This window comes from Lagopus muta, chromosome 25 (genome assembly GCF_023343835.1).
Source record: "Lagopus muta isolate bLagMut1 chromosome 25, bLagMut1 primary, whole genome shotgun sequence".
In the NCBI taxonomy this organism is placed as follows: domain Eukaryota; kingdom Metazoa; phylum Chordata; class Aves; order Galliformes; family Phasianidae; genus Lagopus; species Lagopus muta.
In genome coordinates, this window is record NC_064457.1 from 4,472,571 (window position 1) to 4,485,219 (window position 12,649).

A 12,649-nucleotide genomic window follows, 5' to 3' on the forward strand; every position below is an offset into this window, starting at 1 on the left:
TTAGCAGGGGAAGCACCGCCTGCCACAGATGCCGCTGCCAATGCCAGAGAGGCCAAAGCCTCCAGAGGAGATGGGCACACCCTCAGAGCTGAGGATGCTGCCAACGGCAGCGGAGGTGGAGGAGCCCACGGCGGTGCTCTGCGGGAAGGAGCTGAGGATGGGTCCAGGCAGGGTCACCACCACGGGAGAGGGCTGGATGACCACGTTGGAGTCCTGGCACTGCCTGACGCAGGACTCGGTGCAGCTGTCGGCCAGTGGGGTGGGGCCGCAGGGCCGACACTGCAGGCGTGGCAGGCACTGGTTGTAGCAGGACATGTCTTGCGTCTGGAGGGACACCTGTTGGCAGAAAGGGCGGAGCAAAAGCAGGGGAGAGTAAGAAGCAGCCTGCCTTCCCAGCACACGTGTTCCAAGGCTCAGTGCTGACTGGAGATATGGAGTCTGTGCAAGGAAACCCGTGGCCTTCTCCTTACATTTGGCCCTGCCAAGAGTGACCGGGCACATTCAGGCTGCTGCCTGACCCATAGCTCAGGAGACACCTCCGGCAAGACCTAGCGTCTTTTGACACGTCACCAGCTGCCCTTTTCTGTCTCCCTGCACTAGTTGCCTTCCCAAGACCCAACAGAGGATGAAGGCACTTGCATGTGCAGAGAAATTCCGGAGGAGGACAGAGTGAGGAAAGGGCTTCAGACTCACCTTGTTCCTGGGGTGATGGAGGCAAGAGGAGTGGATGAGAGAGAGAGAAGATGGACCCGCTTTTATACTGCACAGGCACCGCCCCAGGCCTACAGTCACTCACAGGAGACTCACCTCACATGCAAATTATGCTTGCCAGTGGTGCAGGTTGTGGTTTGTTTCCCTCATTTCCATTCCTCATTTCTGAAATGCCCATTCTTCCAGGCTGACCTCTTTCAGGTGTTGGTGTGAGAGACCTAAGGATTACGCCAGGACAACAACAACACCAAAATGAGCAGAACTGGATGAAGAAAATGCTGCTTGCCAAACACAAACGCAGCAATGCGAAGCTTCGTGGGGAAGAAAGCACAGTTCAGTAATGTGAGAGGAATGCAGCCATAGTGTGTGCAGTCAGGAATCAAGTGAGGAAAGCCATAGACCTGATAGAATTCAGTCTGTCAAGGGACGTGAAGGGCAACAAAGAGGGTTCCTACACCGATCTCAGTGGTGAAAGGAAAATAAGGTGGGTGTTGTCCTCATGGGAGCAGGGGACCTGTTTAGTGTGGACAGCAAAAATGCTGGGGTCCTGATTGTCGTCTTTGTTTCTTTCTTATCCAGCAAGCGTGGCTTTCAGGAATTCCATGGCTCAGAGGCCACGCTGAAAAGCTGGAGCAATCGAGATGTGGCTTTGGGTCAGGCAAACCTCGAAGAATCTGGATCTGTGGAACACATTAGGCTTATTTGCTCCATAGTAGAATGTACCCATGAGTGCTGAGGGAGCTGTCCCCACCACTTGATCAATGTAGGCTGGTGACTGGGAGAAGTGTCCCAAATCCTGGGCAAAAGTATGTGTTACTCCTGTTAAAGAAGACCAAGAGGGTGGAAGCACGGAGATAGGGGCCCAGGGCCGTCAGGTCAGTCTCTTGGTAGGAGGCGGAACAGTGCATTCTGGAAAAACTTGGAGCTTGGAAGCCATTTCCGTGCTCATGCAGGATGAAAATACCTGCAGTGTCACACACAGCGTGGATTCACGATGGAGAAGTCATGGATTGATGGAGGTGATTCATCAGAAAGAAACAACAAGCCTGAAGGATGTGGGAAGAGGACTGTGTACTTTCTTGCTGGAGCTCAGAAAGGCTTTTGACATTGTCCTCCATGAGATGGTCCTAGTGAAGCTGTGGAAGAATGGACTAAATGAGTGCTCCTGAGCACGGAGAAAAAAACAGCTCAGTTGAAGAGGCAAGCAAGTTTGCACAAATGAGCCAGGGCTGCTGGATCCCAGAAGCGTCAGGTGGCTGGGGATGGTCGTGGAACGGAAGTGATGAGCATATGTTCACAAGTCTCTCCTAGACTCAATCAAAGAAGGAATGCATTGTTGCTGCATGAGCAAAACACATCTCTGCCCTGCTGACATAGAGGAGATGTGTTCTGGTGCAGAAGTGCCAGCTAATGTTTTTGTTCCTATGGAACACTTTCTGAAGAGACTATCCCTGTGCAAGGCAATTTACAATCTACTTTTGCATTGGCCACGGGTGACCCTTTTGGCATGGGTCCTCCCTATCCGTGCACGCTGTCTGCAGGCCTGAGCATCACTCGCACCAGGCAATCCCTCCCCCGAGAGGAGGAGGAGCAAGGAACTGCAAAGGAAACCAGCACAGCCGTCAACTCAAAAGGACGGACCTTATTCCGTGGTGCTTTTTAGGTAACAGCAGGGCTCTGGAAGGCAATAGTCCCCTTCCACAGAAGAACTGATGGTGTGATATCGTTTCTGTGCCTGGAGACTGCGATGAGAGTGTACGATGCGAAATAAACACAGAAATGTCTCTTGAGAAGAGTAAGCTGTGGGAGAAGACATTTGCAAGCAGCAGAACATCCCAGCTGGCTTCTGAGGGAACGAACAGAGGCTTGTGGAGTAGTCTGAGAGACAGCAAAATGAGTCCTCGGGCAAAGCAGGTCCAGGGTATTCAGAAGTGGGCCGCATTGACATGAGGATGTGCCTGCCTTGCTACAAAGGCGGTTACAAATGAGGTCCTGACATTTCCCAAGACACACATGCCATTCTGTGCCTGAAGCACAGAATACGTCTTCTACCCGCATTGACGTGTTTCTACAAGGAAACTCCTTGTGCCTTTCATCCTGGAACTTGAAAGGTGGCTCCGTGGACCAATTGGGAAGGTCAGAAACAAGAGAATGAAATGACAGGGTTGACAAAACCAAACCCACAACCTGTGCCATTAGAAAGGATAATTTGCATTTGAGGAGAGTCTCTTGAACAATTACTGCCAGAGTACAGTGACTTTGGCCCTGCGGCAGGGCACGAGCTGTATAAAAGAAGGCCCATCTCCTCTCTCTCAGTCATCCACACCTCTCGCCTTCATCTCCCTGGGAACGAGGTGAGTCTGAATCCCTTTTACCATCGTCTGCTTCTCAGGGATTTGTTTGCGCGTATAAGTGCCTTTATCCCCCAAGGTTGGATCTTGGGGAAGCAGGTTGCCCTGAGAGAGGGAAGGGGGCAGCCAGTGTGGCAAGATGTTGGGCATTACCTGAGATGTCTCCTTAGCTATGAGCTAGTCAAGGACCAAGCTGTGCCTGTCTGCTCTTGGCCAGAACACTGAGGTCAAAAGGGAAGGAGAAGCCCATGGGCTTCGTGACACATCCACCGTATCCCTAGGCAGCACTGTGCCTTGGCTCTCTCCCTTCCTGAGATGGCAGGCAGCTTCTCACTCACTTCTGAGCTCCTCCTGACCCTCTGTGCCAACAGGTGCCCCTCCAGACACAAGACATGTCCTGCTACAACCAGTGCCTGCCACGCCTGCAGTGTCGGCCCTGCGGCCCCACCCCGCTGGCCGACAGCTGCACCGAGTCCTGTGTCAGGCAGTGCCAGGACTCCAACGTGGTCATCCAGCCCTCTCCCGTGGTGGTGACCCTGCCCGGACCCATCCTCAGCTCCTTCCCGCAGAGCACCGCCGTGGGCTCCTCCACCTCCGCTGCCGTTGGCAGCATCCTCAGCTCTGAGGGTGTGCCCATCTCCTCTGGAGGCTTTGGCCTCTCTGGCATTGGCAGCGGCATCTGTGGCAGGCGGTGCTTCCCCTGCTAAAGCTGCTGGCCATGGCCCTGGAGAAAGACCTCCATAGCCCATGAAGTTTGGAGAAGACCTGAGAGAGAGCACCGGGGCAAATCTCATCTCTCAGAAAACATGCTCCATGAGTTCTTTTCCCTTCGTCCATCCTTTTTTTTGTTTTTCTTCTTCTTTTTTTTTTTTTTTTTCCTGTGTCCTCTGTGCTCACTGTCAACTTTCCTGGACTGTGACTGCCATTGAATCAGCCTCGGAATGTCTGACGGGCCCTGTGCCATCCACACAAAAGGCAGATGCACAGCTGGAGGCATGGCTGCCATGGCCATGCCGTTCAGACTCTCCTCTGCCCCCGGTGCTTCTGGCAGCAGGGCCTCCCCTTGCATGCACCTAGTTTTCAAATTTTCACTCATTAAAGCTTTAATGCATTTGAATCTGCACCTGTGTGTTATCCTTTCCCTTGCAAAGGCTGCCCAGTGGAGGGTAGGGGAGAGATGTTTGCAAGTGCTGGTTCTGGGAAAGGGTTCTTCCTTCTCCTTTGAACAACTGGTACTACAGGCTGGCTTCTATTATCGTAGGCACGGCTGGGGTGTAATCACTTTACCCTCCGGTTTCTAAGCATTCTGGCTCATGTAGCGGTCTCAAGGGTCTTTACTTGGACCAGCACTCTCTAACAACTTTTCAGAGATGTGTTTGTCTGGGGTAACACAGCAGAGGAAGTTTTTGAGAAAGGTAAGAAAACAGTGCAAATTCTTCTAATGGTCAGTTTTGACGTAAAGCGAGGGGAAGTCAGTGGTTCCAAGGAAGAGGTCCGTTTCTTCAGAAGAGAACTTGAGGTAGCACTGTCCACATCGCTGTGGATGAGAGCAAGAAGGTAGCAACTATGTCCCCAGCAGCTTTTAGGAAAGAAAGGCAAGCCTTCCCATGGTATTTCCTGTGGGGTCCTGGACAATGCACCTTTCAGCCCGTAGTCAGCTTGAGTGCCCTCCGTATGGAGGGAGTTCAAAGAGGGCCTCCTTTGACCGGGGTCCTGAGCATCATCAAGCCTTTGAACAGATTAAACATGAGGAAACATTTGTGCAGTTGTTGTTGGGCCTGTCCGTGCAGCACCAGCTCTGCAAAGTGAGCTTTCTAGCACCACTGTGGAGAATGGCCTCACCTGGAGCCTCTGGAAGAAAGCCCAGGAGAAACTAGTGCAGCACTGACTGATGGAGCATTGGAACAGGCTGCCCAGAGAGGTGGTGAAGTCTCCTTTTCTGGAGATATGCAGAAGTCTCTTGGATTCTTTCCTCTGCAGCCTAGTGTAGGAAACCTTCTTCAGCAAGGGACTTGGACTCCGAGTGGAGTGGATGATCTCCAGTGGTCCCTTCCAACCCCTGTGCTCTGTCATTCTGGGATTGATATCATACCATTTTTTTGTCCCTTGCAGAGCAGTGCAGGCACAGCATTGAGGCTTTCTCCAAACTCTCTCCAACAAAAGGCTGTATGCTTGGGGAAGGCAAGCTGTGGGGAGGAGGCCTGAAGGGGGCAGCTGACCTCAAGAGACTCAAGGCTGAGAGGTGGATTGTGGTTTTGGACTAGAAGCTTCTAAGAGCAAAGTTTGCCCTTTCCTAAGCCTTCTTATGAAATGCAGCATAGGATGCTTTTCCAGAAAGCGTCTGCGGCATAGACTAGCAGAAGCTATGTCAAATTGCATGCTCAAAAGCAGAAACTGGAGTGTTCTGAGTAACCCAAGAGAAGGCAAATCTGCAGGGTAGACGTAGGAGAGGGCCGAATGACAAGGATTATTTTAATCCTTAGCACAGGGCAGAACAAAGATTATATAAACTTAACCTGTCAAATGAACGCAGTAACCTTAAGAATTATTGTCCTTCTACCTCTATGGAGAAATACAACATATACGTAAAAACAACAGATTGGAAGCGGATCTAATATTGAAATATTCCTTAGTGACTGCGTGGAGAAGATTGTGAGCCTGGGATACTCAAGCAGTGAGGAACTAGGAGAAATGGTAGCATGCATTTTTAGAAAGGTAAATTGCGGGGTGTGTTTTGCTGAGAAGGCGTGCAGTTTCTCTTTTGTCTCGAGAGTGTGTGTCTACCACTGCAATTGGGAAGGAAATACACTGCTTCCCTGTGTTCCTTTCTGGAGTCAAAATTATTGACTGAGAGTGTTTCCCACATGAGGGGTACTACACACCATGTGACATCACACCAACAATGAAGGTGGAGAAGGGGAAGGAGGAAGGGAGTGTCTCGTTATGAAAACTTCTGTCTTTTCTAACAACTCCTGTGCTTATGGACTCCCTGCATCCCATAGCGTGATAGAATATCACTAGTTGATGGGAAGTAGAGAGTGCTTCCTTTCTCTTTCTACGCTACCATGCAGCCCCCAACTGGACTCTGTTGCAAGGAAGACACAGGGCGAGTGGGGTGAGCTGTGTGGTGCTATTGGTAGTAGGGCTTTTCCTCCACCTTCCTTACTACTTGCTTCACATTGCTGAGCTTATTGATAAAAAAGAAGTAGTGTGAACAGGAAAGTGGATAGCACCCACTGAACTGTACTGGATCCTTTTATGCAGCCCTAATTTGACTCATGAGGGTACAGCCAATCTCGCTGTTCATGGCTCCGAGAAACTTGCTAAAAAGCAGTGTTGAGAATAGAGACCGCTGAGATTTCTTCCCATTTGTTCAGAAACCCTTTGAGAAGCACCTGCCAGGATCACTGCTGAGAAACATCTCTCTTCCCAGCCTTCATTGGAAGGGAAGGAGTAAGACAGACATGCTGATTGGGATGCAGGAGATGTTTGGTGGGTGAATATTTGGAGACAAGCTCATTGCAAGGGGAGGCCCTGCTGCCCAAAGGACCAGGGAGCCTGCGCTGCGTGACCACGGCAGCCATGCCTCCAGCTGTCCTTCTGCCTTATCCACAGACAGCATAGGGCCAGTGGGTCCTCCCTAGGCTGACTGGGTGGGGCACGCAGTCCAGGGGAGACATGCTGATCAGTGAGGACTGGGGATGGAAAAGAGAGAGTAAGAGAGGGGAATGGTAGAAATGGGTCATATTTTCTGAACGACCAAGCGGGCCCCAGTGCTCTCTCTCAGGACTGCTACAAACTTCACAGCCTTTGGAGGTCTTTCTACGGGGCCATTGCCAGCAGATTTAGCAGGAAGGACCCTTTTGCCACAGCGGTGACTGTCAAAGCCAACAGCACGCTTTTCCAGGCTGGGCCTGATGGGGAAAAGGTGACGGGTCCCCAGCCGTCACCCACATTTGCTGAAGTCTTCAGAGCGGCAGACATCCTGCAGACACATGGAGTGTTTGCAGAGTAGAGTGAGTGATGCAGAGGCACAGACTGAGATGCACCACAACTTTATTGAGTCAGAAGAGGGAAAGAAAGTTGCGTCAAGGGGAGGACATCAAGCAGGAAGCAGCAGGGACAGAGTCTGCACTAATGGACATGGTGGATACCCTGCCAGGCGTCCGTCTCCCATTCTTCAATAGTGCGAGAAGTACCAACAGCTCCCCCCTTGTCTGGTCTTCTGGGTTTGACAGACGAAAGGAGCAGAGGTGACAATTATGAAGTCAGGAGGTAAAGGCGGGAGTGGAAGAGGGGAAAGGCAGACACAGGCAGCGCATTCTGAGAGTTCATGCTTGCCCCGACGTTTTGCAAGAGGTGTTGCGTGGTCCCTTGGAAAGGAAGATCTCAGTGCTCTCTCTCAGGGCCGCTATGAATTCTGCGTCCCAAGAGGTAATCCTCCAGGACCATCACCAGCAGCTTTAGCAGGGGAAGCACCGCCTGCCACAGATGCGGCTGCCAATGCCAGAGAGGCCAAAGCCTCCAGAGGAGATGGGCACACCCTCAGAGCTGAGGATGCTGCCAACGGCAGCGGAGGTGGAGGAGCCCACGGCGGTACTCTGCGGGAAGGAGCTGAGGATGGGTCCGGGCAGGGTCACCACCACGGGAGAGGGCTGGATGACCACGTTGGAGTCCTGGCACTGCCTGACGCAGGACTCGGTGCAGCTGTCGGCCAGCGGGGTGGGGCCGCAGGGCCGACACTGCAGGCGTGGCAGGCACTGGTTGTAGCAGGACATGTCTTGCGTCTGGAGGGACACCTGTTGGCAGAAAGGGCGGAGCAAAAGCAGGGGAGAGTAAGAAGCAGCCTGCCTTCCCAGCACACGTGTTCCAAGGCTCAGTGCTGACTGGAGATATGGAGTCTGTGCAAGGAAACCCGTGGCCTTCTCCTTACATTTGGCCCTGCCAAGAGTGACCGGGCACATTCAGGCTGCTGCCTGACCCATAGCTCAGGAGACACCTCCGGCAAGACCTAGCGTCTTTTGACACGTCACCAGCTGCCCTTTTCTGTCTCCCTGCACTAGTTGCCTTCCCAAGACCCAACAGAGGATGAAGGCACTTGCATGTGCAGAGAAATTCCGGAGGAGGACAGAGTGAGGAAAGGGCTTCAGACTCACCTTGTTCCTGGGGTGATGGAGGCAAGAGGAGCGGATGAGAGAGAGAGAAGATGGACCCGCTTTTATACTGCACAGGCACCGCCCCAGGCCTACAGTCACTCACAGAAGACTCACCTCACATGCAAATTATGCTTGCCAGTGGTGCAGGTTGTGGTTTGTTTCCCTCATTTCCATTCCTCATTTCTGAAATGCCCATTCTTCCAGGCTGACCTCTTTCAGGTGTTGGTGTGAGAGACCTAAGGATTACGCCAGGACAACAACAACACCAAAATGAGCAGAACTGGATGAAGAAAATGCTGCTTGCCAAACACAAACGCAGCAATGCGAAGCTTCGTGGGGAAGAAAGCACAGTTCAGTAATGTGAGAGGAATGCAGCCATAGTGTGTGCAGTCAGGAATCAAGTGAGGAAAGCCATAGACCTGATAGAATTCAGTCTGTCAAGGGACGTGAAGGGCAACAAAGAGGGTTCCTACACCGATCTCAGTGGTGAAAGGAAAATAAGGTGGGTGTTGTCCTCATGGGAGCAGGGGACCTGTTTAGTGTGGACAGCAAAAATGCTGGGGTCCTGATTGTCGTCTTTGTTTCTTTCTTATCCAGCAAGCGTGGCTTTCAGGAATTCCATGGCTCAGAGGCCACGCTGAAAAGCTGGAGCAATCGAGATGTGGCTTTGGGTCAGGCAAACCTCGAAGAATCTGGATCTGTGGAACACATTAGGCTTATTTGCTCCATAGTAGAATGTACCCATGAGTGCTGAGGGAGCTGTCCCCACCACTTGATCAATGTAGGCTGGTGACTGGGAGAAGTGTCCCAAATCCTGGGCAAAAGTATGTGTTACTCCTGTTAAAGAAGACCAAGAGGGTGGAAGCACGGAGATAGGGGCCCAGGGCCGTCAGGTCAGTCTCTTGGTAGGAGGCGGAACAGTGCATTCTGGAAAAACTTGGAGCTTGGAAGCCATTTCCGTGCTCATGCAGGATGAAAATACCTGCAGTGTCACACACAGCGTGGATTCACGATGGAGAAGTCATGGATTGATGGAGGTGATTCATCAGAAAGAAACAACAAGCCTGAAGGATGTGGGAAGAGGACTGTGTACTTTCTTGCTGGAGCTCAGAAAGGCTTTTGACATTGTCCTCCATGAGATGGTCCTAGTGAAGCTGTGGAAGAATGGACTAAATGAGTGCTCCTGAGCACGGAGAAAAAAACAGCTCAGTTGAAGAGGCAAGCAAGTTTGCACAAATGAGCCAGGGCTGCTGGATCCCAGAAGCGTCAGGTGGCTGGGGATGGTCGTGGAACGGAAGTGATGAGCATATGTTCACAAGTCTCTCCTAGACTCAATCAAAGAAGGAATGCATTGTTGCTGCATGAGCAAAACACATCTCTGCCCTGCTGACATAGAGGAGATGTGTTCTGGTGCAGAAGTGCCAGCTAATGTTTTTGTTCCTATGGAACACTTTCTGAAGAGACTATCCCTGTGCAAGGCAATTTACAATCTACTTTTGCATTGGCCACGGGTGACCCTTTTGGTATGGGTCCTCCCTATCCGTGCACGCTGTCTGCAGGCCTGAGCATCACTCGCACCAGGCAATCCCTCCCCCGAGAGGAGGAGGAGCAAGGAACTGCAAAGGAAACCAGCACAGCCGTCAACTCAAAAGGACGGACCTTATTCCGTGGTGCTTTTTAGGTAACAGCAGGGCTCTGGAAGGCAATAGTCCCCTTCCACAGAAGAACTGATGGTGTGATATCGTTTCTGTGCCTGGAGACTGCGATGAGAGTGTACGATGCGAAATAAACACAGAAATGTCTCTTGAGAAGAGTAAGCTGTGGGAGAAGACATTTGCAAGCAGCAGAACATCCCAGCTGGCTTCTGAGGGAACGAACAGAGGCTTGTGGAGTAGTCTGAGAGACAGCAAAATGAGTCCTCGGGCAAAGCAGGTCCAGGGTATTCAGAAGTGGGCCGCATTGACATGAGGATGTGCCTGCCTTGCTACAAAGGTGGTTACAAATGAGGTCCTGACATTTCCCAAGACACACATGCCATTCTGTGCCTGAAGCACAGAATACGTCTTCTACCCGCATTGACGTGTTTCTACAAGGAAACTCCTTGTGCCTTTCATCCTGGAACTTGAAAGGTGGCTCCGTGGACCAATTGGGAAGGTCAGAAACAAGAGAATGAAATGACAGGGTTGACAAAACCAAACCCACAACCTGTGCCATTAGAAAGGATAATTTGCATTTGAGGAGAGTCTCTTGAACAATTACTGCCAGAGTACAGTGACTTTGGCCCTGCGGCAGGGCACGAGCTGTATAAAAGAAGGCCCATCTCCTCTCTCTCAGTCATCCATACCTCTCGCCTTCATCTCCCTGGGAACGAGGTGAGTCTGAATCCCTTTTACCATCGTCTGCTTCTCAGGGATTTGTTTGCGCGTATAAGTGCCTTTATCCCCCAAGGTTGGATCTTGGGGAAGCAGGTTGCCCTGAGAGAGGGAAGGGGGCAGCCAGTGTGGCAAGATGTTGGGCATTACCTGAGATGTCTCCTTAGCTATGAGCTAGTCAAGGACCAAGCTGTGCCTGTCTGCTCTTGGCCAGAACACTGAGGTCAAAAGGGAAGGAGAAGCCCATGGGCTTCGTGACACATCCACCGTATCCCTAGGCAGCACTGTGCCTTGGCTCTCTCCCTTCCTGAGATGGCAGGCAGCTTCTCACTCACTTCTGAGCTCCTCCTGACCCTCTGTGCCAACAGGTGCCCCTCCAGACGCAAGACATGTCCTGCTACAACCAGTGCCTGCCACGCCTGCAGTGTCGGCCCTGCGGCCCCACCCCGCTGGCCGACAGCTGCACCGAGTCCTGCGTCAGGCAGTGCCAGGACTCCAACGTGGTCATCCAGCCCTCTCCCGTGGTGGTGACCCTGCCCGGACCCATCCTCAGCTCCTTCCCGCAGAGCACCGCCGTGGGCTCCTCCACCTCCGCTGCCGTTGGCAGCATCCTCAGCTCTGAGGGTGTGCCCATCTCCTCTGGAGGCTTTGGCCTCTCTGGCATTGGCAGCGGCATCTGTGGCAGGCGGTGCTTCCCCTGCTAAAGCTGCTGGCCATGGCCCTGGAGAAAGACCTCCATAGCCCATGAAGTTTGGAGAAGACCTGAGAGAGAGCACCGGGGCAAATCTCATCTCTCAGAAAACATGCTCCACGAGTTCTTTTCCCTTCGTCCATCCTTGTTTTTGTTTTTCTTCTTCTTTTTTTTTTTTTTTTTTTCCTGTGTCCTCTGTGCTCACTGTCAACTTTCCTGGACTGTGACTGCCATTGAATCAGCCGCGGAATGTCTGACGGGCCCTGTGCCATCCACACAAAGGGCAGATGCACAGCTGGAGGCATGGCTGCCATGGCCATGCCGTTCAGACTCTCCTCTGCCCCCGGTGCTTCTGGCAGCAGGGCCTCCCCTTGCATGCACCTAGTTTTCAAATTTTCACTCATTAAAGCTTTAATGCATTTGAATCTGCACCTGTGTGTTATCCTTTCCCTTGCAAAGGCTGCCCAGTGGAGGGTAGGGGAGAGATGTTTGCAAGTGCTGGTTCTGGGAAAGGGTTCTTCCTTCTCCTTTGAACAACTGGTACTACAGGCTGGCTTCTATTATCGTAGGCACGGCTGGGGTGTAATCACTTTACCCTCCGGTTTCTAAGCATTCTGGCTCATGTAGCGGTCTCAAGGGTCTTTACTTGGACCAGCACTCTCTAACAACTTTTCAGAGATGTGTTTGTCTGGGGTAACACAGCAGAGGAAGTTTTTGAGAAAGGTAAGAAAACAGTGCAAATTCTTCTAATGGTCAGTTTTGACGTAAAGCGAGGGGAAGTCAGTGGTTCCAAGGAAGAGGTCCGTTTCTTCAGAAGAGAACTTGAGGTAGCACTGTCCACATCGCTGTGGATGAGAGCAAGAAGGTAGCAACTATGTCCCCAGCAGCTTTTAGGAAAGAAAGGCAAGCCTTCCCATGGTATTTCCTGTGGGGTCCTGGACAATGCACCTTTCAGCCCGTAGTCAGCTTGAGTGCCCTCCGTATGGAGGGAGTTCAAAGAGGGCCTCCTTTGACCGGGGTCCTGAGCATCATCAAGCCTTTGAACAGATTAAACATGAGGAAACATTTGTGCAGTTGTTGTTGGGCCTGTCCGTGCAGCACCAGCTCTGCAAAGTGAGCTTTCTAGCACCACTGTGGAGAATGGCCTCACCTGGAGCCTCTGGAAGAAAGCCCAGGAGAAACTAGTGCAGCACTGACTGATGGAGCATTGGAACAGGCTGCCCAGAGAGGTGGTGAAGTCTCCTTTTCTGGAGATATGCAGAAGTCTCTTGGATTCTTTCCTCTGCAGCCTAGTGTAGGAAACCTTCTTCAGCAAGGGACTTGGACTCCGAGTGGAGTGGATGATCTCCAGTGGTCCCTTCCAACCCC

General features: G+C 51.9%; 4 protein-coding genes across 4 annotated transcripts; 2 read left to right on the plus strand and 2 right to left on the minus strand.

The window, feature by feature from the left end:
- LOC125684383 (feather keratin 3-like) lies at positions 1–1,619 on the minus strand. The gene is made up of 3 exons (XM_048926513.1): positions 1,529–1,619; positions 694–791; positions 1–336 (listed from the first exon to the last, which is right to left on the minus strand). Exons 1-3 carry the CDS (start codon positions 1,617–1,619, stop codon positions 1–3), a joined length of 525 nt encoding a protein of 174 aa, XP_048782470.1.
- A 1,835-nt stretch (positions 1,620–3,454) lies between these two features.
- On the plus strand, positions 3,455–3,769 carry LOC125684600 (feather keratin 3-like). Its single transcript, XM_048926853.1, has one exon. The coding sequence runs from the start codon at positions 3,455–3,457 to the stop codon at positions 3,767–3,769; it is 315 nt and encodes a 104-aa protein (XP_048782810.1).
- Positions 3,770–7,525: 3,756 nt separating this feature from the next.
- Positions 7,526–10,614, minus strand: LOC125684384 (feather keratin 3-like). The gene is made up of 3 exons (XM_048926514.1): positions 10,563–10,614; positions 8,219–8,316; positions 7,526–7,861 (listed from the first exon to the last, which is right to left on the minus strand). Exons 1-3 carry the CDS (start codon positions 10,612–10,614, stop codon positions 7,526–7,528), a joined length of 486 nt encoding a protein of 161 aa, XP_048782471.1.
- A 365-nt stretch (positions 10,615–10,979) lies between these two features.
- Positions 10,980–11,294, plus strand: LOC125684618 (feather keratin 3-like). The gene has a single exon (XM_048926889.1). The coding sequence runs from the start codon at positions 10,980–10,982 to the stop codon at positions 11,292–11,294; it is 315 nt and encodes a 104-aa protein (XP_048782846.1).
- Positions 11,295–12,649: the final 1,355 nt, after the last annotated feature.

Excerpts from the sequence above, each read along its gene's own strand:
- LOC125684600 (XM_048926853.1), top strand. The coding sequence starts at position 3,455 with ATGTCCTGCTACAACCAGTGCCTGCCACGCCTGCAGTGTCGGCCCTGC.
- LOC125684383 (XM_048926513.1), bottom strand. The coding sequence starts at position 1,619 with ATGCACTGTTCCGCCTCCTACCAAGAGACTGACCTGACGGCCCTGGGC. Across the intron at positions 792-1,528 it reads CTTGGTCTTCTTTAACAGGA|TGACTGTAGGCCTGGGGCGG; the intron begins GTAACACATACT and ends GTCTCCTGTGAG. Across the intron at positions 337-693 it reads TCCATCACCCCAGGAACAAG|GTGTCCCTCCAGACGCAAGA; the intron begins GTGAGTCTGAAG and ends TTCTGCCAACAG.
- LOC125684618 (XM_048926889.1), top strand. The coding sequence starts at position 10,980 with ATGTCCTGCTACAACCAGTGCCTGCCACGCCTGCAGTGTCGGCCCTGC.
- LOC125684384 (XM_048926514.1), bottom strand. The coding sequence starts at position 10,614 with ATGGTAAAAGGGATTCAGACTCACCTCGTTCCCAGGGAGATGAAGGCG. Across the intron at positions 8,317-10,562 it reads CAGGGAGATGAAGGCGAGAG|TGACTGTAGGCCTGGGGCGG; the intron begins GTATGGATGACT and ends GTCTTCTGTGAG. Across the intron at positions 7,862-8,218 it reads TCCATCACCCCAGGAACAAG|GTGTCCCTCCAGACGCAAGA; the intron begins GTGAGTCTGAAG and ends TTCTGCCAACAG.